Genomic DNA, 24,663 nt, shown 5'->3' on the forward strand with positions numbered 1-24,663 from the left:
CTAGGTGTGAATGAGCGAGTGAGTTGTCTGTCTGTGTGTGCCCTGGGACTGGCCGGCAACCAACTCAGGGTGCCCACTGCCCCAAGACAGCTGGGATTGGCTCCAGGAACCCCGCTACCCTACTGAGGATAAGCAGTGCAGATAATAAATGGATATCTGAGTGTACTGTATGCCATGATCAATGATAAAGACAATAAAAGACTATTGCTCTACATCTTAGTGAAGGATTTTATACATTTTACTATCAAGGGTTTTATACAAGTTATATTTATTGAATGCAATGAAGATTTTTCACAGAGAAGGCTTAAGTTCAATGACAGGTCACGCCGTTCCGAATGCGAATGTTTTGTTTAATTCTGTTGAAAACAGCACTCTGACGGAGAAGGCCAGACGCAGGAGGCCAGGCACTGATTTGATAAACGCTCGGGGTCCAGTCATCGAGGAGACGAGGTGTAGCCCAGGTAGGGAGTCTCTGGCCCACCCAAGGGAGGAGCCGACAGGCCGGCTTGCGGAAAAAGGCGTGGGCCGGGAGAACTTGAGAAGAAGATTGGAGAAGATTTAGAAAGGGAGAAGATTGAGGGACAATCGAGAGAAGAGGCTCGACGAAACTCGAGCGACACTAATTCGGCTATTTCGATGGAGTTCACTTAGTTAATTTAAGAAAATAAATCTGCCCCCGTGTGAAAATGTCGGCTATTCTTGTCCATCTTTTCTCAAAAAGAAACGAGCATGCATTGCTAGGTGAATAAAGGTTGTTTGGTTAATGGAGTCGGATAACTCATACGAACAATTTCTTAAACGGTACATTTTTAATAGTTTATTTCCTAACAGTAGTTATGTCATGTCTCTAGACTGCATTTATCTTTTTTGATTTGCATTACAGAAAATAAAGAAACTTGGCACAAAAGTCACATTTGTTTGAGAAACTGTGTGGATTGACAGCTCCCATTCTGATCTGAAAAATGTAGCGAAGTAACACCGTAATGCTCTTTAACGTGTGCTTAAAGGGACACTGTGTAATCTATGAGCACTAGATGTTACTGTTTTATGTAGTGCTTTTGTTTTTTTCAGGGTACTCGTCGCTAGCTCCCTCTAGGTCAGCAGTGGACAAACGGAGTACTTTTAAAATAGTTTCCGCATTTTTTGCAAATTCTGTGAAGGTAAAAACAAATAAAAAATAAAAAAACATGAGTTTAAATTTAGAATAGCAGAAACAATATGCATTTATGAATAAACAAACATGCAAACATTTACTGAGTACATGTTGTATATAGTTTTATGTATAAATAATAAAGCAAACTCATAAATTACGTCCCTTTTTTAAAAATTCCAAAATACAGCGAGTTCAGTTTACCAAACTGAATAAAGCTAGCTCAGTTTATTTTTTCCATTCAATTTGATGAAAACCCAAAAAAATAAAACAAATACACAACAAAAAATAGAACTTAAAAGAAAATTATATCCAGATGTTTGAATATTCTCACAAGTAGTACTTTTTCCCGTTTTAGACATGCCGTGCTGGATAAAAAAGTCTGACGGACCGCATGAAGACAGCGGGCCATAGTTTGCCCACCCCTACTCTAAGTGAACCTCGTTATGTCAAAAAATACAAATTTCTTGACCTACGGATCCTTAAAAAATGCATTTTTATATGATAGTTGATGTATTGTACTTATTCATATGAGTCTCGTTTTTTCTTTGAACAAATGAATATTTTTACCACTAGGAGGCACTAAATCATACCCAACAAATCAGAGTTTGAGTTGCCACAAGGATTACTGGACAAAGGCCACTTTCTTACAGTCATTGGCATCACCGACATTCTTGAGGTCAGGAAACGCAAGTTTATTGGGTGTGGGCGTGGCCAGGCGACGCCCTCGGCGGGCTGACCAATGAGGCGGCGCCGCCCAACCTGAGGCTCTGGTGCAGGTAACCGTTGTAGAAACCCGCCGCCGTCAGACGCTTCTTAAAGATCACAGCTTTGAAGCTCACCCAGCCGTCCTGCGGTCAAAAAAAAAAAAAATTCAAAGCTGTACATGGGTTTCAAACACCGGCCCGAGGGCCAGCTGCAGCCCACTGGACAACATTGTGGATCGTTGTCTCTAATCTATTCTTGTATAAAATAGTCTTCGTTTGTTCGTTCTGAACTGCGTCTCACGCTTTAGAGACAAATGATAGTATCACGGGTGGCCCCCATGAGGATGTTTTTGAACAGGCAGTCTGATTCATGTTGTTGTGGATTATTGGAGTCGAGCTTGACATAAGGAGAACGCATTAGTTTAAAACTGGAAATTCCAGGCTTGTTTCTCCGGAGTGTAAATGTCAGCGAATGTTATTATTATTCGCCTTGGGCTGCCGAGTAATAACATTCTTCTTGGCAAGGAACATGCGGTCAAGCCAGGAATTTGGATGTCAAGTTCTTGGAAATTGTGAAACTGTGGAAAAGAGAACGAAAACATTCTGTCCGGTAGCTTGCATTTTGAGATAAACACGTGCGTCATCGCGAGGGGGGCGTGCTAAAGAAATATGAGATGTTGTCTGAGGATATAAAAAGCCAATTGTCTCTTAGACAAATGAGATCTCTGTTTTGTTCGCTGACGAAGATAAATAAACAAGCTCTCCCTCTCCCGCCAAGACTTCTCCCTGCATCTTGTTTTACATATTTTGGGGCATGGCAATAAGGTCTGCTCCGAAAATGTAATGATGACAGAAACCAAAGAAGGAACGGTCCCTGGCTAAGGACCCTTCCCTTTGGGTCCTGGTCTATAAAAGTGTGAGATCTTTGCCGTTCGACGACGCTCGCTCGGAATCTGACGTCTCTGTGGAATATTGTACCAGCAAGTCCCATCAACTCTGCATTTGTCTTCAAGTGCTTCTCCTGGCTCTGAGGTGTCAACAGGTTGGTTGAATGTAAGAGTTTGAGATGGATGCTCCAAGTCAATATGGTGTTGATGATATGCATTGTATATTTTATAATATATTCTATAATCAAGATCAAGCTTTATGCGAGACTTTTCTTGACAAAGGGATTTGAAATGAAACGCATGCGGTCTGAAGAACAAAGATCAGTGGTTAAAACGGTTTGATATAAAACTCCTGAAAATCTTCAAGTTCTTCAGTTGACCACTGAATGTATTTGTTTCATGTACTGTTCTACTGCGGCTAACCTATTTTTGCTTTACAGCAGTGTCTGAAACAACGCCTGCCCGGACGCCCAGGTGGCCGACAACTCTTTCAAGGACAAAAAACAAAAACAAAAATTTTTTCGAAATCTTCGTTCGGTTTGGAAATTTCGGTTCGTTTGGCAATTTGCATACTCGGCAGCCAATCAGAAGAACCACATCAAATAACTTACGGACTTTCCCGAGCCTTATAAGGTCGTGCATTTGCGTATCATTTTCCAAAGTCGACGCAGAAAACACAAGCAAAATGGAGAAGTGGTTAGGAATCAAGCCAAAACCTCAGCCCCGGAAAAAAGATTCAAAAGAAGCTGACAAAATTGATGACGCTCCAAAACGTCAATGTACATTAAAAGCATGGTGGAAAGAGGAGTTCACGTGGCTTGTAGTAGACGACGCAACGCAAACATTGCATGAATGAAGATGAGTAAATACAGGTATTGTATTTTCCGCACTATAAGGCGCACCTAAAAGTCTTCATTTTTTTCAAAAGCTGACCATGCGCCTTATAACACAGTGCGCCTTATATAGGGATCAATATTAAGTGGCAAAGTCTTCCAACTAACTTGCAGCCGCCGACTCGATTTTCCGCGGTGTAAGCTGGGATTTATTTACCGGCGTTTCATTGGCTAACCAATGTGTCAATCATCATTTGAATCGATCACTATTGGCTAAAGTTATTCGGAGGTCAAGGGGCGGATCCTTTTTATCATTTACAGGCTGGCATTGGCTGAAGCGGCAAAACAAAGCCTGCAATTGGCCGAAAAAGATGAATGCGTATAGCACGTGGTTGACGGCATACAGAAAGCATTTTTTTACTATTCTGTATTTGTAAATATTTTATTCTCCTGGATTTACTAAACTCACGGATATAAGAGGACCACGGCTGCACATTATTATTGAACACAACGACTTCGGTGAGCTACTCCGGCTATATATTTTCCCTGTATCTTGTTTCAGACTGAACTCGATGTTTCTGTGATAAGCGGTGCAGATAATGGATGGCATGGAGTGTCTATTTTTAAATGAAACTCAATTCCAAGTGTTTATTGTCATATATTCAGTAAAGTTGCGAGCGAAAAAGAAAATAGAAACTAAGGAATGGTTGGCATTTCTTGAATCCCAAGACTTTAACCTTCCGAATGATGGAACGATGCATTTGAGTGACATCGTACGGACACCGCACCGTATTTGCGTCTTTGCAAGCTTTGGGAATGTTAAGGGTGTAATCAGTTTGACTGAACTATCTGACTGTTTTGTCGACGTTCCCATTGTAGCGCCTTATAATCCGGTGCGTCTTATGTATGTCAAATATAGGACCAAAAACTATTTTTTCGAGGTGCGCCCTATAACCCGGTGCGCCTTATAGTGCGGAAAATACGGTACATGCTGATGGCAGATGGAAAACAGCCATGAATGTTATAAGTAGATTTATAATAAATTTAATTTGAAAGTGTTGTTCTGTTATATATTCTGATGATCAATCCTTAATACTTTGCAACAATGATTTTTTTTTTTTTACGATGAGTCGTCTTATTGTGTTTCAAGTTGTGAAAAATGGGGCAGGCAACTTTATGGCCGGGCAGGCAATTTTTTAGAGTTGTCTGCCCTGCTGTCCGCTAACGATTAATATTCCTACTGACCTAGTACTTTGCCTGGCTTGTTTTACATAGGGCATTTTTATTTAATTTTTTCACGAATCTGCAGTATGTTCCATAAAAGATGAATTTTTCATTTTCTTGTGTTTATTATCATTTGCCACATCGTTAAAACAACTTCACGCTACATTTAAGAGAAAATGAGTATTGATTCAACCGATCGTCGGAGTAGTCGACTATTAAAATAGTCAATGGTTACGGCCCCATTACAGATTGAATTTCTTAATAATTCATATTTTTTTCGGAGGAATGTTGTCCGACCTTACCCAAACCTAAGCCACAGAAGCCCCCGAGAAAATTGAGTCAGAGACCCCACTGATCTAAAATGCGGCAAAATGGCGGCGACCTTGCAGCGGACGGCCAACGTGTCGGATTCCTTGTGAAATTTCACGGAGCCGGGCGTCTGCTCGGCGCTTTCGTCTGAAAAAAAAAAAAAAAAGCAGAAATGTAGCCGGAGAGTCGCCGGGACAGAAAGATGCGACGGCGACAACCGGACCGACCGGCGAAGGTGATGTGACGACTGCCGGCAAAGTCAACCAGCTTGATGGTGCGACCCATCCATGTGCTCCTCAATGGAATCTGACATAAACAAAGGATACAAAAGAAAAGGCAGTATGGGGTATGGCCCAAAATACTTTGAACCGAGGGACAGTGTGTATAATTTGACCACTAGATGGCACCCAATGGGGAACCCGATACGTCGATTGCGATCTACCGGACGAACGTAACAACGGTGCGGGTAGACCATGAGGGAACGAAGGACTCTGTTCGTTTTGCAAATATCAAGCGATCAAATTGCTCTATTGCTTAGCTAGAGCTTCTGGGTACAAGGTTTGTTTTGGGTTAGAGTTTGTTGTGTGGGTTTTCATCACAAGGTGTCTCCACAATAAAGGATTATTTATCGATTTACAGCCAAAAGAAAGTCGGTCGGTGGGACACCTTGACTGTAAACTGTAGTTAAAATTGTGTCCTATATATAATGGACTGAATCCATCAATCTTGAATATTCTTTGGCTTCGTATGTGCAACAATCGTTCCTGCATATACAATACACTAGATCAGGGGTCGGCAACCTATGACACGCGTGCCAGCAGTGGCACGCGAGCGCAAGGCAAAATAATAAATGCATTGGTATCTCAGGAACTGTACTCTAGTGGTTTAGGTCCTAGCTGACAGACAGGATGCAATGTGTTAATTACGGCAATCTACCTCTAAACACTCTAATGTTCCCTGTGGCGTTCCACAGGGCTCTGTACTTAGCCCCATTCTCTTTAGTATTTATATGCTTCCGCTTGGTAACATGATCTGCACGTATAATATTAGTTTCCATTGCTATGCAGATGACACTCAACTGTATGTGCCACTGGAGACAACTGGACAGTTAAGTTGGAGAAATCTGGAGGCTTGCCTTACTAAGATTCAAAGATGGATGTCACTTCATTTTTTGCGCCTTAACCCAGAAAAAACTGAAATGTTGATTTATCCCCACATTAAAATGATTAAGTCCAGTTAGCCTTCCACCGTGACGGATGGTCATTTGGAAGTGTGCTTGAGGCTGGCTTTCAGCGGCCACTGTTCAGACAACGCATCTCTGGCTGATTTCGTTGAAGTCATCAGAGTAGGGTAAGGACAGATAAAATGTACAGGGTAGTATGTCAAAATAAAAGCCCATGTAGTCATGCAAGATACATCAACATACTGGACTGTCTCAGAAAATTAGAATATTGTGATAAAGTTCTTTATTTTCTGTAATGCAATTAAAAAAACAAAAATGTCATACATTCTGGATTCATTACACATCAACTGAACTATTTCAAGCCTTTTATTATTTGAATATTGCTGAATTTGGCTTACAGCTTAAGAAAACTCAAAAATCCTATCTCAAAATATTAGAATATCATGAAAAAGTATACAAGTAGGCTATTCAACTAATCACCTGAATCATCTCATTAACTCGAAACACCTTGCGGGGGTTTCCTGAGCCTTAAAAACACTCAGCTTGGTTCAGTAAACTAAATCATGGGGAAGACTGCTGATCTGACTGCTGTCCAGAGGACCATCATTGATACCCTCCATCAGGAGGGTAAGACACAAAAAGAAATTTCTCAAAGAGCAGGCTGTTCACAGAGTGCAGTTTCAAAGCATATCCACAAAAAGTCTGTCGGAAGGGAAAAATGTGGCCGGAAACGCTGCACAACCGAGAGAGATGACCGCAGCCTTAACAAAATTGTGAAGAAGAGCCGCTTCCAGAATTTGGGGGAGCTTCAAAGACAGTGGGCTGAAGCTGGAGTCCAGGTATCAAAAGCCACAGTTCACAGACGTGTCCGGGAAATGGGCTACAATAGCCGTATTCCCGTGGTCGAGCCACTTCTGAACTCGAGACAACGGAAGAAGCGTCTGACTTGGGCTATGGAGAAGAAGCACTGGACAGTTGCAGAGTGGTCCAAAGTCCTCTTTTCAGACGAAAGCAAGTTTTGCATTTCATTTGGAAGTCAAGGCGCCAGAGTCTGGAGAAAGGCTGGAGAGGAGCAAAATCCAAGTTGCTTGAAATCCAGTGTGAAGTTCCCACAGTCAGCAATGGTTTGGGGAGCCATGTCAGCTGCTGGTGTTGGTCCACTGTGTTTCATCAAGTCCAGAGTAAATGCAACTGTGTACCAAGAGATTTTAGAGCACTACATGCTTCCGTCTGCTGAAAAGCTCTATGGAGATGAGGATTTCATTTTTCAGCATGATCTGGCACCTGCCCACAGTGCCAAAACCACCAGTAACTGGTGCACTGACCATGGCATCACTGTCCTTGATTGGCCCGCTAATTCCCCTGACCTGAACCCCATCGAGAATTTGTGGGGTATAGTTAAGAAGAAGATGAAAAACACCAGACCTACAAATGCAAATGAGCCGAAGGCCGCTATCGAAGCATCCTGGGCATCAATAACACCTCAGCGATGCCACAGGCTGATTGCCTCCATGCCACGCCGGATTGATGCAGTAATCCGTGCAAAAGGATTCCCAACCGAGTACTGAGTGCATCAATGGAAATTTTCAAATGTTTGATTTAGTTTTGCTCTTATAAAATTATTTTTTTTACTTGGTCTGAGGAAGTATTCTAATATTTTGAGATAGGATTTTTGAGTTTTTTTCAGCTGTAAGCCAAAATCAGCAATATTCAAATCATAAAAGGCTTGAAATAGTTCAGTTGATGTGTAATGAATCCAGAATGTATGACATTTTTGTTTTTTTAATTGCATTACAGAAAATAAAGAACTTTATCACAATATTCTAATTTTCTGAGACAGTCCAGTATATGGTACAAATAGACAACACTCAAAAGGCTACATTTACAGATAAATATGTTTTGCAATGTTATAGTAGGTAGATGATTTTGACAACCCCTGGTGTAGTGCAATCGAAAACGAGTGCTAAAAAGCACAAGGAAGAATAAAAACTAGGTTTTACTTCCTTTTGCCCAGCTTTTTGGAAAGTTTGTGAACAAAAACCATCAGCTTCCCAATTTTCCAGTTTGGGGAGGTGCTCCGGGCCAAACGGGGGCGCTCACTCACCCTGGCTCCGATGGCCCGGTACAGGCGGTCGACGTGTTGGCAGGTGTGCTCCTCCCACCGGATCCAGCTCATGGCCACGCTGATCTTGGGGGCTGTCGGGTAAAATAGATGAAGGCAGCGTTTTGCCTGACTGTTGAAAATGCGCCGTTCGTACCGAAGATGGCGCCGGTCTGGCTCTGCTCCCGCTTGGCGGCCATCTTGTCGGGCAAGTTCCGTAACGTGTCCAGGAGCTACTTTCACAATAAAGGTCCGGTTTTGCATAAAGTCCGACCGAGGGGAAACAACGAGTCCGACTGACCAGTCGAGCTCCTTTGGCGGCGAGGACGTCTGTCAGCTGCTCGGCCGTGGCGTCGGCGGGGACGGCGTGGACCACTTGGTCCAAGATGGGACCCACGTCGAACCTGGACACAAGAAGTCACTTAGTTAAATTTTTTAAGAGAATAAATCTGCCCCCGTGTGAAAATGCCGGCTATCTTTGTTCATTTTCCCATTAAGAAACGAGCATGCATTGTTAGGAGAATGAAGTTTGTGTTTGGTTAACGGAGTCAGATAACTCATTCGAACAATTTGGCAAACGATACATTTGTAATGTAGTTTTTTCCCTAACAGCAGGAAATATCAAAACTTGTGATAAAAGCCGCAAGGCAGAAGGCTACTTGAAAATAAGTGCAACAGAAATAACAGCCGATTCGGTCGCAGACATAAATGGTTATCTGTGCTTTGCTATGGATGCAGTGAGCAATGTGATAGCTTGCTTCAGTGGTGGTGATTTTAGCAGTGACAAATGTTCTCAGGGATTGTGTTTGTTTGCCGTACCTGGACACAGCGCCTTTTATTGTCTCCGCCTTGAATTCATGTTCCGTCTCGTAACGACGTTTAACACTTGCTGCGCGAGGTACAACGCTCTCGAGGCATAATGCACAAACTGCACGGTCGTTTTTTTGCACAAGCCCCCAGTCGTCAGTCAAAGAACGAGATTTTTTCGCCGAAGGAGCGGTCACGGTTCATTCATTTATCGCGCGCTGGTGTTTCTGTGGCTGCGTTAGAACACGGATCTTTCCTCCTCTTCTGCGAGGCGCGGCGCTGACACGCGCTCACACACGAAGCAGAGGAGGAGGGGCGCTACCATAAAGCCTCTAAACAACACAGCGCGGAACTGAAAATGTCTACATTTCAGGTCAAAAACAAACATTATTATTTCTATTATTTTGCCGTGCGCTCGCGCGTGCCCCTGGTTAACCCCTTGCGTGCCGTAGGTTGCCGACCCCTGTCTTACAGTGTTAACTGTAGCATCCAAAGACCACATTTGTGTTAGGTTGACGTTTAAGTTGATGACATTTTGTAAACCTGTCTCACGGTGTACCTGCTATCTTCTCATTGTCGCAGTTGGAACAATTGTCAGCTTTCCGACTGACTGACAGACTGATGTGCAGAAAATTATTCGTGGTTTGTCCCACAAGTGTAGGATTTAAGTTGTTCGTTTTTTTTTTTTTTTTAGGAAAGAAAGCGGCGCCGCGAGCGGCAGCCTTTCCGGCAGTTTCGTGTTATTTCGCTCTTTTTGTGATTACCGTATTTTCCGCACTATAGGGCGCACCGTGTTATAGGGCGCACCCCCAAAAAATAGTTTTTGGTCCTATATCTTCCATAGATAAGGCGCACCGGATTATAAGGCGCTACAATGGGAACGTCGACAAAACAGTCAGATGGTTCAGTCCAACTGATTACCCCCTTAACATTCCCAAAGCTTGCAAAGAAGCAAATACGTGTCGAGAACACGTGCGGATGCGGTGTCCGTACCATGTCACTTAAATGCGTCATTTCAAATATCATTCGGAAGGTTGAAGTCTTGGGATTCAAGAAATGCCAAACATTTCTATGTTTCTATTTTCGCTCACAACTTTACTGTGCATATGACAATAAACACTTGGAATTGAGTTTAATTCACTCAACTCATCACAGCAACATCAAGATCGTTCTAAAACAAGATACCGGGAAATATAAAGCCGCATAACTCACCCAAGTTCTCACGTTCAATAATGATACGCAATCATGGTCTTCTTACAACCGTGAGTGAAGTAAACCCAGGAGAGTAAAATATTTACAAATACAGACTAATGAAACATGTTTCTTTATGGCGTATTGTAGCAAGCTTGCTACGCCATTGCTAAACTCGGCCGATTGAAGGGTTTGTTTTGGGCATCTAGCCAATCCGAGGCTCCGAATAACTTAAGCCAATAGTGATCGATTCAAATGATGATTGACACATTGGTTAGCCAATGAAACGCCGGTATATAAAGCTACGCCATTGCTAAACTCGGCCGATTGAAGGGTTTGTTTTGGGCATTTAGCCAATCCCAGGCTCCGAATAACTTTAGCCAATAGTGATCGATTCAAATGATGATTGACACATTGGTTAGCCAATAAAACGCCGCTATATAAATCCCAGCATACACCGCGGACTACTCCTTGTTCGGGGTAAAATCAAGTCGGCGGCCGTTGAGTAAGTTGCGAGACCTTGCGAATTTAATATTGAGCCATATATAAGGCGCACTGTGTTATAAGGCGCATGGTCAGCTTTTGAAAAAAATTAAGACTTTTAGGTGCGCCTTATAGTGCGGAAAATACGGTAATTTTTTTAAATGTCTGCTTCTGTTAAATGGTCAATCAAACACATAGTAAATCTAAACTGCTGCTAATCTGTACATCTGTTGGTTTTGTTTGACTTTTTGCACTACTGCCAGTTCTTTATAGCTAGCCACTCCTTGCACATCTGTTTCTCTGCACTATTGTACTTAAAGTGTTATTGTTACAGTGTTATTGTTACTGTTTACCTGACTTGTTTACCTGACTGCCCATTTTGCACATCTGGTTAGCTGCTCCTCTTGCACTATTTGCGCTACTGTAAAATACTATACATAGCCATAATTATTTAGTATATTATTAGTACTCAATACTCCAACTCAATACAACATTTTATTTATATCTGTACATCCAAGGAAACTGCGGGTCAGATGTATCGACATTTCGTTCTGTATACACGTGTACTAGAATGACAATAAAGTAGATCTGAATCTGAATCTGAATCTATCTTCGGTGTTTTTCGTCCCGTTTGACAACTACACTTTGGATGACATTCTATTCTATGGTTATGGGTTTTAACGCACACAAATACGTTTATTCGAGGAATCAACTCCTCGCCCTGAAGAAGTCTCGTGCCGGTGTGATGAAGGGGCCCTATCGTGGATGCAGAGCCGGAGCTAGCTAAGCGGCTAGCGGCGTTATAGGTCTTCGGTAACATAAGACCGAGGAACTGGCTGTGCTGGTGAAAAACATCAAAACGCACAGGGAGTGCAGTTTGTTGTGTTTTACGGAAACGTGGCTCACGTCTAGCATCCCGGACGCTAACGTGGAGCTACCCGGCTTCAGGGCTGTTAGACACAAAAGCCTGCGGGAAGCGGAGAGGAGGCGGACTCGCTATCTACGTGGACACGAGGCCGTGTAACCCTGGGCACAAAGATTTCCATCCGCTGCAGGGACGTCGAACTTTTGGCCTAGCGTGTGAAGTCATCCACTAACTACAACACAGCACCCCGAGGCCATCCTGTTCATCTGTTAATAATCAACACAAGGATCATGCTGGAAGTGTGAATTTCCCTACGGTAATGAATCAAGTATCTATCTATCTATCTAAAATGGGGACCTTCGTACCGTGATATGATCGAATCGTGACCAAAGCATATCATCCCACTCCTATTGTTTACGTCACGTCTATTGGGACCGTGTCGCCATTCAAAATCGCTACTAGTATATCGTTAGATAGCGATTTACTAATGTGCCGAAAGAAAAGGCCAATGCGTGGCCAAATATGTCAGCTCTATAATTGACAACGTCACGGGTGGATGCCATGGCAACCGACTCGCATCGTTTGCGAACAAAACGGCTCTTTGAGCCGGCTCCCCACCAATTGAGAGCCGGTTCTCTTTGAGACGCTTTGTTTCTCTAGTGAGCTATCGTTATGTATTTCGGGGATTCTGTGTTGCTGTGTAAAAACCATTTTGGGGTATTTGATCTTTTAATTTTTTTAGATTATACATATATTCATTGATGTTGACGGCTTTACCTGTGAGGTCGGATCTGCATGATGGTGACGCCCGTGACGGCGTCTCCGTTGAGAACGGTGTGGTAGATGGGTGCCGGACCTCGCCAACGGGGAAGGAGGCTGGGGTGGACGTTCAGGATGCCGCTGAGGAGCGCACGGAACAATCTTAAAGTGACAGTGCGTCATAACTTCCCAGGAGAAGTTGATGTAGCTTAGAATGGAGCAGAAGCATTAGAAGAAGACACACTACGGCGGGGGTCTCCAACCTTTTTCAAGCCGAGGGCTACTTTTTGCTACTTATTAGCGAATTTTTAAATAAGCCACTTAGCTAGATGGCATGCTAATTAGCTAAAAAGTTAGCTTGATAGTCAGCTAGAAAGGTAAGCAGTTAAAAGAAAAACTAAAAAGGGAGCTAGATAGCTGAAAGAGTAAAAAGCCATCTAAATAGCCAGAGAGAAAGCTAAAAACAAAGCTAGATAGCTAGCTAGAAAGGAGCCCAACATTTAGTTTTATAACTAGCAAAAAAGGTCAAATGTTAGCTGGATAGCTTGCTAAATAGCTAAAAAGGTAGCTTGATAGTTAGCTAGAAAAGGTAAAAAAATCTAAAATGAAGCTAGATAGATGGCTATAAGAGTAAAAAGCAATCTAAATAGCCAGAGACAAATGCTAAACACAAAGCTAAATAGCTAGCTATAAATGAGCCCAACATTTAGCTTGATAACTAGCAAAAAAGTAAGATGTTAGCTACATTGCATGAAAAAAAAATCTTAAAAGTGAGCTAGATATTTTGCTCAATAACTAAAAATATAGCTAGCCACAAAGCGAGAAAGGTAGCCAGCTAGCTAGCTAGCTACAAAAATCTGCGCTGTTTTTGCTCATTTGCGTTATAAAACCCATAAATTGGAATTTAATTTGTCGTATTTCCTGTCATATAAATCCATGAATTTCTTTAATACACAAATACTGTAGATTCTAATTCTACTTCGTTAATTATTTGCCTAAAAATAAAGAAGTCCATCCCATTTCTTTGTATCGCCCTTATTCACAACATGACTGCACAGGTTCCAATGACACCATCCCCTGATCTGAAACTGACATGCGGGCAAGGAAAAACTCAAAAACCTCAGCATGAGGAAAAACAAGAAACCAAGAAACTCTTCCAATACGTCAATAGATTCCTTTCTCACTGAAGCCCATTAGCTGGAATTATTACAATGTTTTTACCGCATTCATTCTTAAAAATAGTGGTTAAACAGACTCAGTCAACCGACAAAAAAAAGAATTTTACTAGAAAATCACACTGACTCAGCTCTTAAGATCAGATAACACCGATGTGAGTGGCTAGAGAGGGAAACAATGGGGAGAAGAAGTTGAAGATGACAAGCGCAGGATGCTGAAACCACAGAATTTAGTGACGTGAGCGGCTAGAGGAGGAAACAGTGAGGAAAAAACGGAAAAAGCACTAGATGCCGGTAACAAATTATTGTGTTTAAAAAGTAATAAAAGGCTAAGAACGGATATAAGTTTCTTAAGTGTTCTACAATAATATGTTTTGGTAGTTTAGGCTACTTCCGGAGAATACTGCCTCCAGGTTTTCTGTATCAATTGCTGTTCTTTGATCCGGTTGTCATCAGTATTTACACACTGGCCAGATTCAAACTCTGGGCGGGCCTGCTCCGGCCCTCGGGCCGCACGTCTGACACCGCCAGGACGGAGAAAGGGACTTACCGGGGAAACTCCCTGATGAGACTTTTGGGGAGCAGGCTCCCGAAAGACACGACCACGCCCACGTCAAAACGCCCGGCTACGTTTCCCGGGGGCCACGAGTGCAGCGCCAGACCCCGGCCTTGGGCCAAGTCCTCCACAGGCACGCCGGCGTTGAGCGTCACCACCTCCACCGACGCCACTGCGCCACCTGGCCGACTCCTGCCATGAAAACACCGCCGGAAAAATAAAGGACGCGTCGGGGAAATTGGACTGGTGGGTAATCATTGCCGATACGCGGCAGGAGGAGAGTCAGACTCATTTGAGCCACAGGGTAGAGAAAAAAACAAACATTTTCTCGGGGGCCGGACGGGTACGTTAGAAAGAAAGAGAAAAAAAACAGAGAAAGGACGAGTAAAAAAAGCCATATTAGTATAAGGTCGTGTTGAAGCATCTGTGTGTGCTTCAGCTTCATTCTCACTGTGGTCTTCAAAACAATTTATTGTGTAAAAACAAGAGCCCCGTTTCTGCCATTCTCGTTAAAAATTGTGAAACAGGGTTTTTTGTTTCATCATTTCGTAACTCCATTTAAACCTTATTTTTAAGGAAACTGTGATTTGAAACGTAAAGCTGCTATTTCCCAATTTGAACTCTTTCACAATAACTGGGTTTCATGTCGAGTCAAGTTAACTAACTTGGTCTTGCCGTCGATGTTCTCGCTCGGTCTCTTCTTGAAGCTCCTCTTTTAAATGTTCTTCTCCTCTGGAGTACATTTGTCTCATACATTAAAGACTCGCCATTAACTTTTTTAGGAAGTTATACGGAGATTTTCCAAACGACGGGAGCGGAACGCCGCCTAGCCATAAACAGGGATCAGAATGGAGATTTTCATTTTCAGCTGAAATAGCCAGGGTCCAGGAATAAAGCAGGGCGGATCCTACCTCTTAGATAGGACGCACTGTGTTAAATATGGCGAAAGGACATCTGAGCCCTTTAGCGTTACCTGTGGTGTTCCACAGGGTTCAGTACTCGGCCCCCTTCTTTTCAGCATTGACATGCTTCCATGAGGTGATTCACAAGTATAATATCAATTTCCATTTCTACGCAGATGACACTCAACTATATCTTCCGATGGAGGAATCTGCCCCACTCAATTGTGGAAATTTGGAGATAAAAGAATGGATGTCACTCAACTTCTTGCGCCTTAAGTGAAGATTTGTAACACTGTTTTTGCAAATTTGTAAATGATTTAAAATACTCTTTGAAGCTTAGTTTGTGAGCTATTTCTTCTGGAGTGTCTAATCTGGTTGTAAACAAAGTTCGCTGCCTTGTTATCAATGACAGGGAAGTCGATTCTAATTGTAGTGCAGAGATTTGCAAGAGAGATTTCTCATTTCTGAGTGTTGTGATGATTTGACCTTTCTTCCAGCAGAACCTTGAGGGATTCCGCGGAGAATCCATCCGATCCGAAGAACAAAATCCTCCACGGTGGTCCCGCAGAGCTCAACCGTCTTCGCGGGGCTCTCGTGGCCTCCCGAGCGGCACAGGCGACGGCGCCGGGCCGGAAGAGGCGAACAACGGCCAGCCGGGCCCCACCGCCGCTTAACATCTTCCCACCGGGTTAAGAAAGCCTCGCCGGGCACTCGACGGTCGGGAAACCAAATCGCTTAATTGAGAAATTGCGATAAAGATAAAAGGTGACGGCAGAAGTTGTGAGACACGGAGGCCGCCATGTTTACAATAACACTTCCGAGTGGGTTTCTTCTTCGTTGGTGATATGCAGTAAATGGCTTTAGCGCCTTCATTTGGATTTAATCGTACACTACACTTTTGATTTGATTGGGGGCGTAAGCGAAGCGCCTGAAGGAAATTCTATTTAAAAAAAAACAAATTGAATAAAGCCTCTTTACAAGTGATTTTCACAAATATAGTTGTTTATATTACTTGTATACATTAAATACATATTTAAATCGTCATGTTTGATGGTTTTAATAAACAGTAGTGTCAATTTTTGAACAGGAATTATTACAAGAGACTAAAGGCCAAGCACTCACCAAAAACTACGAAGAAATTCGTTTTTATTTCATTAAAAAATACATTATGTCAAACGACTTAATTTATATGGGGTCGGTTTGATGATATTTCTAGTTAAAAAACATATGAATTTGATGTGTTTGTTCATTTAACATGATTGTCGGCCATCTTGCTGCTACGAGATCCCCAAGGAAACCCCCAAAATAGTGAAAAAGAATTAAAAAATGGTGTGTTGGTCACTATGAGTCTTCAGCGTTCGTATTCTTGTCAGGACCAGCACAGAGGGTAGACCCAATCGCGTAACGTCTACCACAAGTTTTATTGAAAGCAAGAAGAAGGGCTGCACCCACGATCCGGTATTTGCGAGTCGCTCTCGCCCTTGGATTGTGATCCGAACACGGAAATGGATCTTCTGTAGCGAGCGATGGCGGTGTCAGGAATGGGAAAACGGGTCGGTAGCCGGGATTGGGAGAGCAAAGCGTGGTCGGGGTCGGAAACGAGTCGTAAGCCAGGACAGGAGAGTCGACGTAGTCAGGATCGAAAATAGGTCGTAAGCCGGGTCGGTAGAGCAGACGTGGTCGGGATCAAAACAGGTCATAGCCGAAGACAAATGGGAGCAAAAACGGGACGGGTGGGATCAGGGTCGAAAAAGGCTTGCCTGGTATACACAGAGGTTCGCAGACGGACTGACAACAGGGGACTAACAGGACTGGGTTCAAATAGTGACAGGGAGCATATCAGAACCCGGGGCGTTTGGCGCCAAAGGAACGGGCACAGCCGATTCCAATCTGTAATTACGACAATTCTTCCATATGCTTTGTAGCACTTTAAGTCGTCAAATATTACACACTGTCCCTTTAAATCTTTGGTCTCATTTCAAAGACCAAGGATTGGAAAGCTTACACGGAAATGGGAATAAAAACATTTGCTTTTTTCTACTCTTGTGAAAAAAAATCGGAAAACTCTTAACATTTAAAAAAAGTGTCACAGTTGCCATGGTGCCCAATTGGCCTTGCCCGTGTGGCGCCACCTGCGGGTCATTGACAGATTGTCTTTCCGTCTTTTTAAGATCAGTGCTCTCATTTTTCCTTTGTCAGTCCGTCAACGAACCTCTGCCCAGCAAGACATGGGTTTTGACTCCGTTCTTTTTCCTGTTGGTATTTCCTGTCCGGTATAGTTCCCTTTTATTTTATCCTGTTCAATATTGGTTTCCAGTTTTGTTTCTGTCTATTTGTGTCCTGTGTTTTATTTTCTCTAGTTTTCTTTCCCGTCAAGTTTGTCCTGTTTAATTTCGATATCCTGTTTAGATATCAATCCTGTCTGTCCTGTTGTTTAATATCGGTTTCCAGTTTCGTTCCCGTCTGGTTTGTCCTGTTTAATTTCGATACCCTGTTTTGATATCAATCTTGTCTGTCCTGTTGTTTAATATGGGTTTCCATTTTCGTTCCTGTCTAGTTTGTTTTTTCTGGGTTTTTAACAACACGTAGGCGGGTCGTTTTGACCCGAAGACTTCAGGAAAGTGAAGTCTATATATTTAACGTTGCGATTGCAATAAATCAGACGGCAAGTACTTCATTGAATTTATGACAAGGGGATTATGCGTACATGTATTTGTAATTTGTATCAATAAAGTTTGAGAAAAAAACTAACAATGGAAAATGTACTGTCATGTCAAAAGCACTTTCAAAAAAGCGAGAAATTTCGAGTGATTTGCGTTCATTCGCCTTTTTCTTCCGACATCTGCTCGTCCTCATCGACCGCCTCTTGGTCCCGGTCCGGATCCCGGTCCGGCAGGGGCGTTTCTACCCCCTCCTGGGCCCGGTCTTCCGTCTCCAGCCGGACTTCGGCGTCGGGATACAAACAGGAAGTGTTTCCGTCCTTCCAGGTGAGCAGGATGTTTCCCGTTTTGGCGTCGCCCCTTTCGCCATTGCAGGGCGGGGCCCCGGGCGAGGGCGGAGCCGAAATGCGCCCGTCGGACCACGTCTCGCCTTGGCTGGCCGTCGCGGCCGCGGCCGCCTTGTACTTGGCGATCTTCCTCCTGTTTCTGCGTGGATGCAAAAGTGAAAATACGGTAACACCCCGGGATACAGCGACCCCGCTTCAAGACATTTTCACTGTAAATCAGGGGTCCATGTCATGATTACCAATATGTATCACCTGTCCCCACTCTTTTGGCACCAACCGCCTCGGACTCTGATTGGCTCCCTGTCACTATTTAAACCCACTCCTTGCTGTCCCCGTTTGTCAGTCCGTCTGCGAACCTCAGTTAACACTGGGCAAGCCTTTTTCGACCCTGACTCCCACCTGTATTTGCTCCCGTCTGTTCCCCGGCTTCGACCCGTTTTTTGATCCTGACACGTCTACTCTCGCCTCCTGGCTTTCGACCCGTTTCCGATCCCGACCACATTTTTTGCTCTCCTGTCCCGGCTACTGACCTGTTTTTCCCGTTCCCAACACCGTCATAGCCCGCCATGGAAGTCCCACTTCCGCGTTCAGAGCGACCTGCTTCCCGCGCCTAGTGATCCCCGGATCGTGGGTGCAACCCTTCACTTTCTTCTGATAAAACTGTGAGAAACATAACGCAAGTGGGTCCTGTTTCCATTCCTGTCCTGACAGGGAATCACCTGTGCCCGCTCCTATGGCGCCAACTGCCTCGGACTCGTGTTCTGATTGGCTTCTTGTCACTATTTAAAAACAATCCTATCTGTCACCTGTTGTCAGTCCGTCTGAGCCTTTTTGACCCTGACTCCCACCTGTCCCGTTATTGCTCCCGTCTGTCTCCGGCTACGTCCCGTTTTGATTCTGACCTATTTTTGATTCTACTGTCCCGTCCCCGCTTTCGACCTTTTTTGTCCCCGACCACGTCTACACTCCTCTCCTGGCTTACGGCTCATTTCCGACCCCGACCACATTTTTGCTCTCCTGTCCCGACTACTGACCCGTTTTTTCCAGTCCCGAACCCGCCATTGCTCGCTACGGAATTCCCAAAAGAAAGCAAAAAAGGAAAATATTGAAAAAGGAATGAGAGAGAAAAATAGGAAAAAATGGGGGGGAAATGCAAGTCTCGTTATTCTTTTCAGGGAGGGAGAAAGGGAAATAAGGAAGAAAGAAATGGAGGAAGGGAGGAATGAAGGAAGGAATAAAGAAAGAAAGAAATGAAGGTAGATAGAAAGAAAGAAAGAAAGAAAGGAAGAAAGAAAGAAAGAAAGAAAGAAACCACACAGAAAAAAATCATTTTACTAGAAAATCCCAATGAACCAGCACTGGTGGGGTTATTTCAGAATGGGTCCGCAGGCTGTCCTCACGGGGCACCCGGATGCCCGCGGGCACCAGGTTGGAGACCACCACTGTAAATTTAACGTTAGCATGGGCGTTAGCACACCTGCTCGCCATGGCGCCCATTCCCAGCAAGAGGAAGCCCACCAGGAGGCAGACGAAGGCCAAACCCAGCAGAGCAAACTTCCACAACGTCGCTAGAAGGAGAAAAAGGGTTATTCCGCTTTCTCAAAACAAGTTTTCCAGAGAGGATCATTTCTGGAAATTCCCTTTTTTTTTTTCAAAGAACTTAAAAAAAAACTGAAAAAAAAGAACAGAGCTTTTGGCCAAAAGGGTCATAAACTTGTCAAGTCATATTGATTTGTGACACCCCCAAACCCAAAAAGTGAAAGGGCTGCACTGGCCACCATGACAACATCCCCCGATCTGAAACGTACAAGGGGGGCAGGGACAAACATTTGATTGTTTGATTGTTTTATGACCCACACATTCCTGAAATTCCTAAGTAATAGCATCCCGCATTCCTAATAGTCCTGAAATTTATAAATGACTTATAAATATGGCAGGTCACAAATCATACACCACAACTAAGCATTCACGAGTGATTTATAAATATGGCGGGTCATAAATCAATTAGAGCTCTAAAATATGACCAGGGAATTTTGAGAATGGTAGGAATTTAAGGCACGTTCGAAGTGTGGTGACATCATTACTTTGGAATGCCATGCAGGTTAAGCATGCCAGGATTGTCAGGCCATAAAACTGTCAAGACTAACAATTTTGAAATCCATTTTTAAATTATGAATTATTTTTGTACCCACCTACTTTAATAATCATTCACAATTCATAAATGCGACAGGTCATAAAATATTTATAATTCATAAAGGAATGTCTGGATTTTCAAGAATTTGGTGACATCATCCCTTCACAAGGCCAATCATGTGAGCAATGTCAGGAATGTGGTGTCACAAACTTGTCAAGGTTATATTGCTTTATGACCCCACATCCCCGACATGCTAAAGTGATGTCGCTACCACATTCCGAACATTCCGAACATCACTCCATTCCTAACATTTCTGAAATCCATTTTTAAATGATGAATGATTTTGTACCCACCTATTTATGAATCATTCATAATTTATGAGGGAATTTCAGGAATGTTGTGGACGTGGTCCCGTTAAAATGCCAGGAATGTTAGGAACGCTAGGAATCTGGGGTCTTAGAGACATCAAAGCTCCATTCTGTTCTCCTTTCTTAGTCTGTTTTGTCGCTTCTTACGATCTTCGGTGCGATAAAACCAGCGCAGATATTCCTTCTGCTCCTCCGTCATGGCCGCCTCCTCCACTTGCGCTGACGCCCGACCGCCGCCTGGGGGCGACAAATGCTCGTTTTTTTAAAAGGAACGGTGTGTCATATCTGACCAGCAGATGTCGCTGTGTCTTGCCGTCAACCGGCGGTTCTTTGGCGCTTTTTCATAAATGCTTGATGATGGAAAATGACATGGTTTCTGTAGGTCTCCAACCTGGTACCAGGGGGGCGGGCTAACATCGGACAGCCAATCCCACACCTCTTTCTCTCTTCCTTCCGTCTTTTTTTCCTTCCTACACATCTTCCTTCCTTCCTTGCTTCCTACACATCTTCCTCCCTCCCTCCCTCCCTCCCTTCCTTACTTCTTCCTACACATCTTCCTCCCTTCCTTCATTCCTTCCTTCCTACACATCTTCCTCCCTTCCTTCATTCCTTCCTACCTACACATCTTCCTCCCTCCCTTCCTTCCTTCCTTCCTACACATCTTCCTCCCTCCCTTCCTTACTTCCTTCCTACACATCTTCCTCCCTTCCTTCCTACACATCTTCCTCCTTTCCTTCCTTCCTTCCTTCCTCCCTTCCTACACATCTTCCTTCCTTCCTCCCTTCCTACACATCTTCCTTCCTTCCTTTTTTTCTTCCTTCCTTCCTTCGCACTGATAAGTAGCAAAAAGTAGGCGGACCTTGGAAAAGGCTGGGAGATTGGAGCCCCCTGCTGTAGGAGGACAAACATGACACAATTGTTGGTATCCTTTTCCAAAAAACACATTTATATACAGTATATCTAAAGAGTCTGTGTTAGCTCCATTTTGAAGATTACTTGAGGAATCCCTTCATCGCCTTGTAGGGTCGCCGGGGACCACTTCCCGCGGTGTGTCTTGGGCAAGTATGTTCAGGGTGTTCTTTTTGGAAGGGGTTCGCTCCCCCACCTGAAACAGGTAGTCCTGGTCTCCACGGCGACCAGTCCTGATCGATCTCAGATACAGCACCTTTGTCATCCGGTTGCCGTTGTTTTGACATTGTTTCGTCCATCTTGGGGAAACCCCGTGTTAGCGACGTTAAGCTAACTGACAAGAGTTAACTCGGTTTCGTGAATATCACCATCCTCCGCAACATGTTACAATCACAAAATGACCATCTCGTTCATGTCACAAGACAGGAACGGAGACGGGACCCAATTGCGTTCGTTTCACTCCGTTTTTATTCAAAAAGAGAACAGTGCTTGGATCCACCATCCGAGGATCATCGGTCACGGGTAGCGGAAGTGGCCCTTCCGTGTCGAGCGAGGGTAGTCGTTGACAGTGAGAAAACGGGTCGATGGCCAGGGCGGAGGAGCAAAACAGAAACGGGTCGGCAACAGGTATCAGGTAGGAAAACGAGGCAGGATAATGTCAAAGAGTCACAAAAGCTTGCCTAGCTGGGAGCATAGGTTCGGAGACGATCCAACCAGTGTTGTCAGGAAGGTGGGGGTTTGAAAAGAGGTCAACAGCCAATCAGTGTCCCCAGCTGTTGGCGCCAACGGAGCAGACTCATTAATCATGACAATAATACCAAATCTAGTGAGCAAATCGCTGCCCCTTCAACATGGTCCTCTCATCTTATTCTGGAACTTTCTATGGTTTCTCCAAAAGATGGCAGCATTACCCATTTTTACAGTCCCCTTTGCAATTCCTCTACCGAGGTGCTTCCAATCAATACTCCAAGCTTCCACCTCACGTCGCTGAGTTGTTTTTGATACCCAAGGATATTCACTCGCCAAGACTACTTTCTTCTTCAGTTCCCTCATCGGTTGAAGTTCATCCACGCTAAGACCTTCCACTCCAGCCATTCATTCTCTCCCCTCCTGGTCCCAAGACCTTCCTCAACAGCCATCTTTTTAAAGGTACTCCCAAATCTCCTTTTCAAGATTCCCTCTCAAGTTTACCCTCCTTAGCAGTACCGCTTCCACTCGATCACATCCCCTTTCTAAATCTTTTTGCGTCCTGCATTTGGGTCCGTCTGACATCCCATGACTTCATTTTGTCGTTGCTTGATTGCTTTTCTATTTGTGTTTTCATTTTTACCTGAGAGGAGGGCGAAGACGAGCAGGAAGTTGGAAATCCGCAACATAGTCCCGAATGGATTTTCCTGCACGCAAATAAAAAATGCAATACAAATAGTGAAAAACACAATACATATACATATTGATTCTAAAATGTGACTAGCAGCGCTGCAATATGTCAGGAACCAGAACAGGATCAGGACCCAAACGCGTGACGTACTCACACAAGCCTCTATTTAATGGGAAATGGGGAGTCATGCACGTTAGGCAGCAGTCTGGAGTAGAAAGACGAGAAGCCAGAGACCGACGAGATCGATAAAGAATCTGGATAACACGGGAACAAAAGCTGGAGAAACTAACAAACAGGACAAAAACAGACAAAAACAAAACTGGAACCTGAAATTAAACATGACAAAAAAAAAAAACGAGGAAAATACTGGACAGGAAACACCAACAACAAAAACAGGAACGAGTGGAAACACACAACGTGTGGGGCAAAAGTTCGTTGACGGACTGACAAATGGAGAGTGAGAACACTGAACTTAAATAGAAGGAAAGCCAACCTGTCAACGGGCCGCAGCTGGTGCCACACGGGCGGGGCCAATTGGGCGCCATGGCAACCCTGACATCTTCTGTCTCGAATGTTAACGTTTAATCAAATAATATTTAGGGTTTTTCCACATTTTCAGGGGGCAAATTCAAAGACAATGTTCCAAATTTTTCCAGTACAAGAAAAAAGAAGAAATGGAAAGAACGGGGGGTCTAAAGCTTAGTGTCCTGATTACTGATGCGAGGCACCTGATTGGCTGCTTGTCTCTTTTAAAATCCCTGTCTTCCTGTCACCCTCGGTCAGTCCGTCTGCTAACCTCAGCTCACGCTAGGCAAGCCCTTTCGACCCTGACTTTCTCCTGTCCTGATTCCTGTTTGATTCCCGACCCCTTTTCTGAACCTGACTACGTTTTTGCTCCCCGTCCCAACCATCGATCTGTTTTCCCCCGCTCGTGATACTGCCTTCGCTCGCCACGGAAATTTCACTTCCACGTCTGAGTAACCTGCTCGCCACGATCAATTATCTACAGATCCTGTATTCTACCCTTTCCCTTCTTCCTCATAAAACTGAGAAACGCAAGTGGGTCCTGTCTTCGTTCTGGCCTTGACACTTAGTTTCAAACCGTAACTCTAGTCACAACCTTATTTGGGAACGGTAAACTGGATTTAAAAGCCCAACTTGCAGCTTAAACCCTAGCCCCTAACTCCGTTTCAAACCGTAACCCTGGCTTTCTAAAACCCATTTTAGAACCCTATACTCAGTTTAGATCCCTAAACCTATATCAGAAACCCTAAATCCAGTTCAATACAAGGGCCTAAACCTTAGCTCCCAACCCTAACCCCAATCCTATTTGGGAACAGTAACCTGGATTTAAAACCCTTATTTGAAGCTGAAAAGCTAACCCATTACTTACCCAACAATTTTAAGCACTTCATGTCAAATTCAAGCACTTTTCAAACCTTGAAAACACAACGTTCCAATTCAAACTTTTAAGGATTTCAAGCACTCTTCCGAACCCTAAATCTTGGATTTCTTGTTTCTCGGTCTGAAGAGTCATCCAAAACTCCAGTGAACTCACCGTGACGCGGCGTCCGTCCGAACGGAGTGAAAGCGGGACTTCTTTTCGACTCGGACGGGATCAAAGTGCGGAAGGTACGGGTGTGTGTTACCGTCTACACCAGAAGTGTGTATTTTGTGTGCGTTTTGGCCTCGGTGCGTGTTGCGACCTTGCTCGGGAACATTTTTCTTTTTACGA

At 43.9% G+C, this 24,663-nt stretch overlaps 1 protein-coding gene across 3 annotated transcripts; it reads right to left on the bottom strand.

Annotated features, from left to right (window-relative positions):
• Positions 1–251: 251 nt before the first annotated feature.
• On the bottom strand, positions 252–24,663 carry LOC148366603 (methionyl-tRNA formyltransferase, mitochondrial-like). 3 transcript variants are annotated; one of them, XM_088333403.1, is made up of 13 exons: positions 24,487–24,663; positions 22,881–22,944; positions 20,789–20,878; positions 19,617–19,707; positions 14,225–14,422; positions 12,518–12,640; positions 8,696–8,798; positions 8,552–8,627; positions 8,398–8,489; positions 5,338–5,416; positions 5,184–5,257; positions 1,802–2,001; positions 252–534 (listed from the first exon to the last, which is right to left on the bottom strand). In XM_088333403.1, exons 2-12 carry the CDS (start codon positions 22,924–22,926, stop codon positions 1,846–1,848), a joined length of 1,128 nt encoding a protein of 375 aa, XP_088189529.1. In that variant the 5' UTR covers positions 22,927–22,944; positions 24,487–24,663; the 3' UTR covers positions 252–534; positions 1,802–1,845. The 3 variants fall into 3 exon arrangements, with proteins under 3 accessions (XP_088189529.1, XP_088189528.1, XP_088189530.1); XM_088333402.1 differs by having other exon boundaries at positions 252–2,001; XM_088333404.1 differs by lacking the exons at positions 19,617–19,707; positions 20,789–20,878; positions 22,881–22,944; positions 24,487–24,663 and adding an exon at positions 15,619–15,986 and having other exon boundaries at positions 252–2,001.

The sequence above is a fragment of the Urocampus carinirostris genome, chromosome 4 (assembly GCF_059441175.1).
Source record: "Urocampus carinirostris isolate Australia breed hairy pipefish chromosome 4, RoL_Ucar_1.0, whole genome shotgun sequence".
NCBI classification, from domain to species: Eukaryota; Metazoa; Chordata; class Actinopteri; order Syngnathiformes; family Syngnathidae; genus Urocampus; species Urocampus carinirostris.

Bases quoted from the DNA above. Each gene is read 5' to 3' on its own strand.
- LOC148366603 (XM_088333403.1), bottom strand. From the start codon at position 22,926: ATGTTGCGGATTTCCAACTTCCTGCTCGTCTTCGCCCTCCTCTCAG. The intron at 20,879-22,880 runs GTAAAAATGAAA...TGTCGCCCCCAG, and splicing joins CGTCTTCGCCCTCCTCTCAG to GCGGCGGTCGGGCGTCAGCG. The intron at 2,002-5,183 runs GTCGCCGCCATT...TTTTGACCGCAG, and splicing joins CGTTGGCCGTCCGCTGCAAG to GACGGCTGGGTGAGCTTCAA.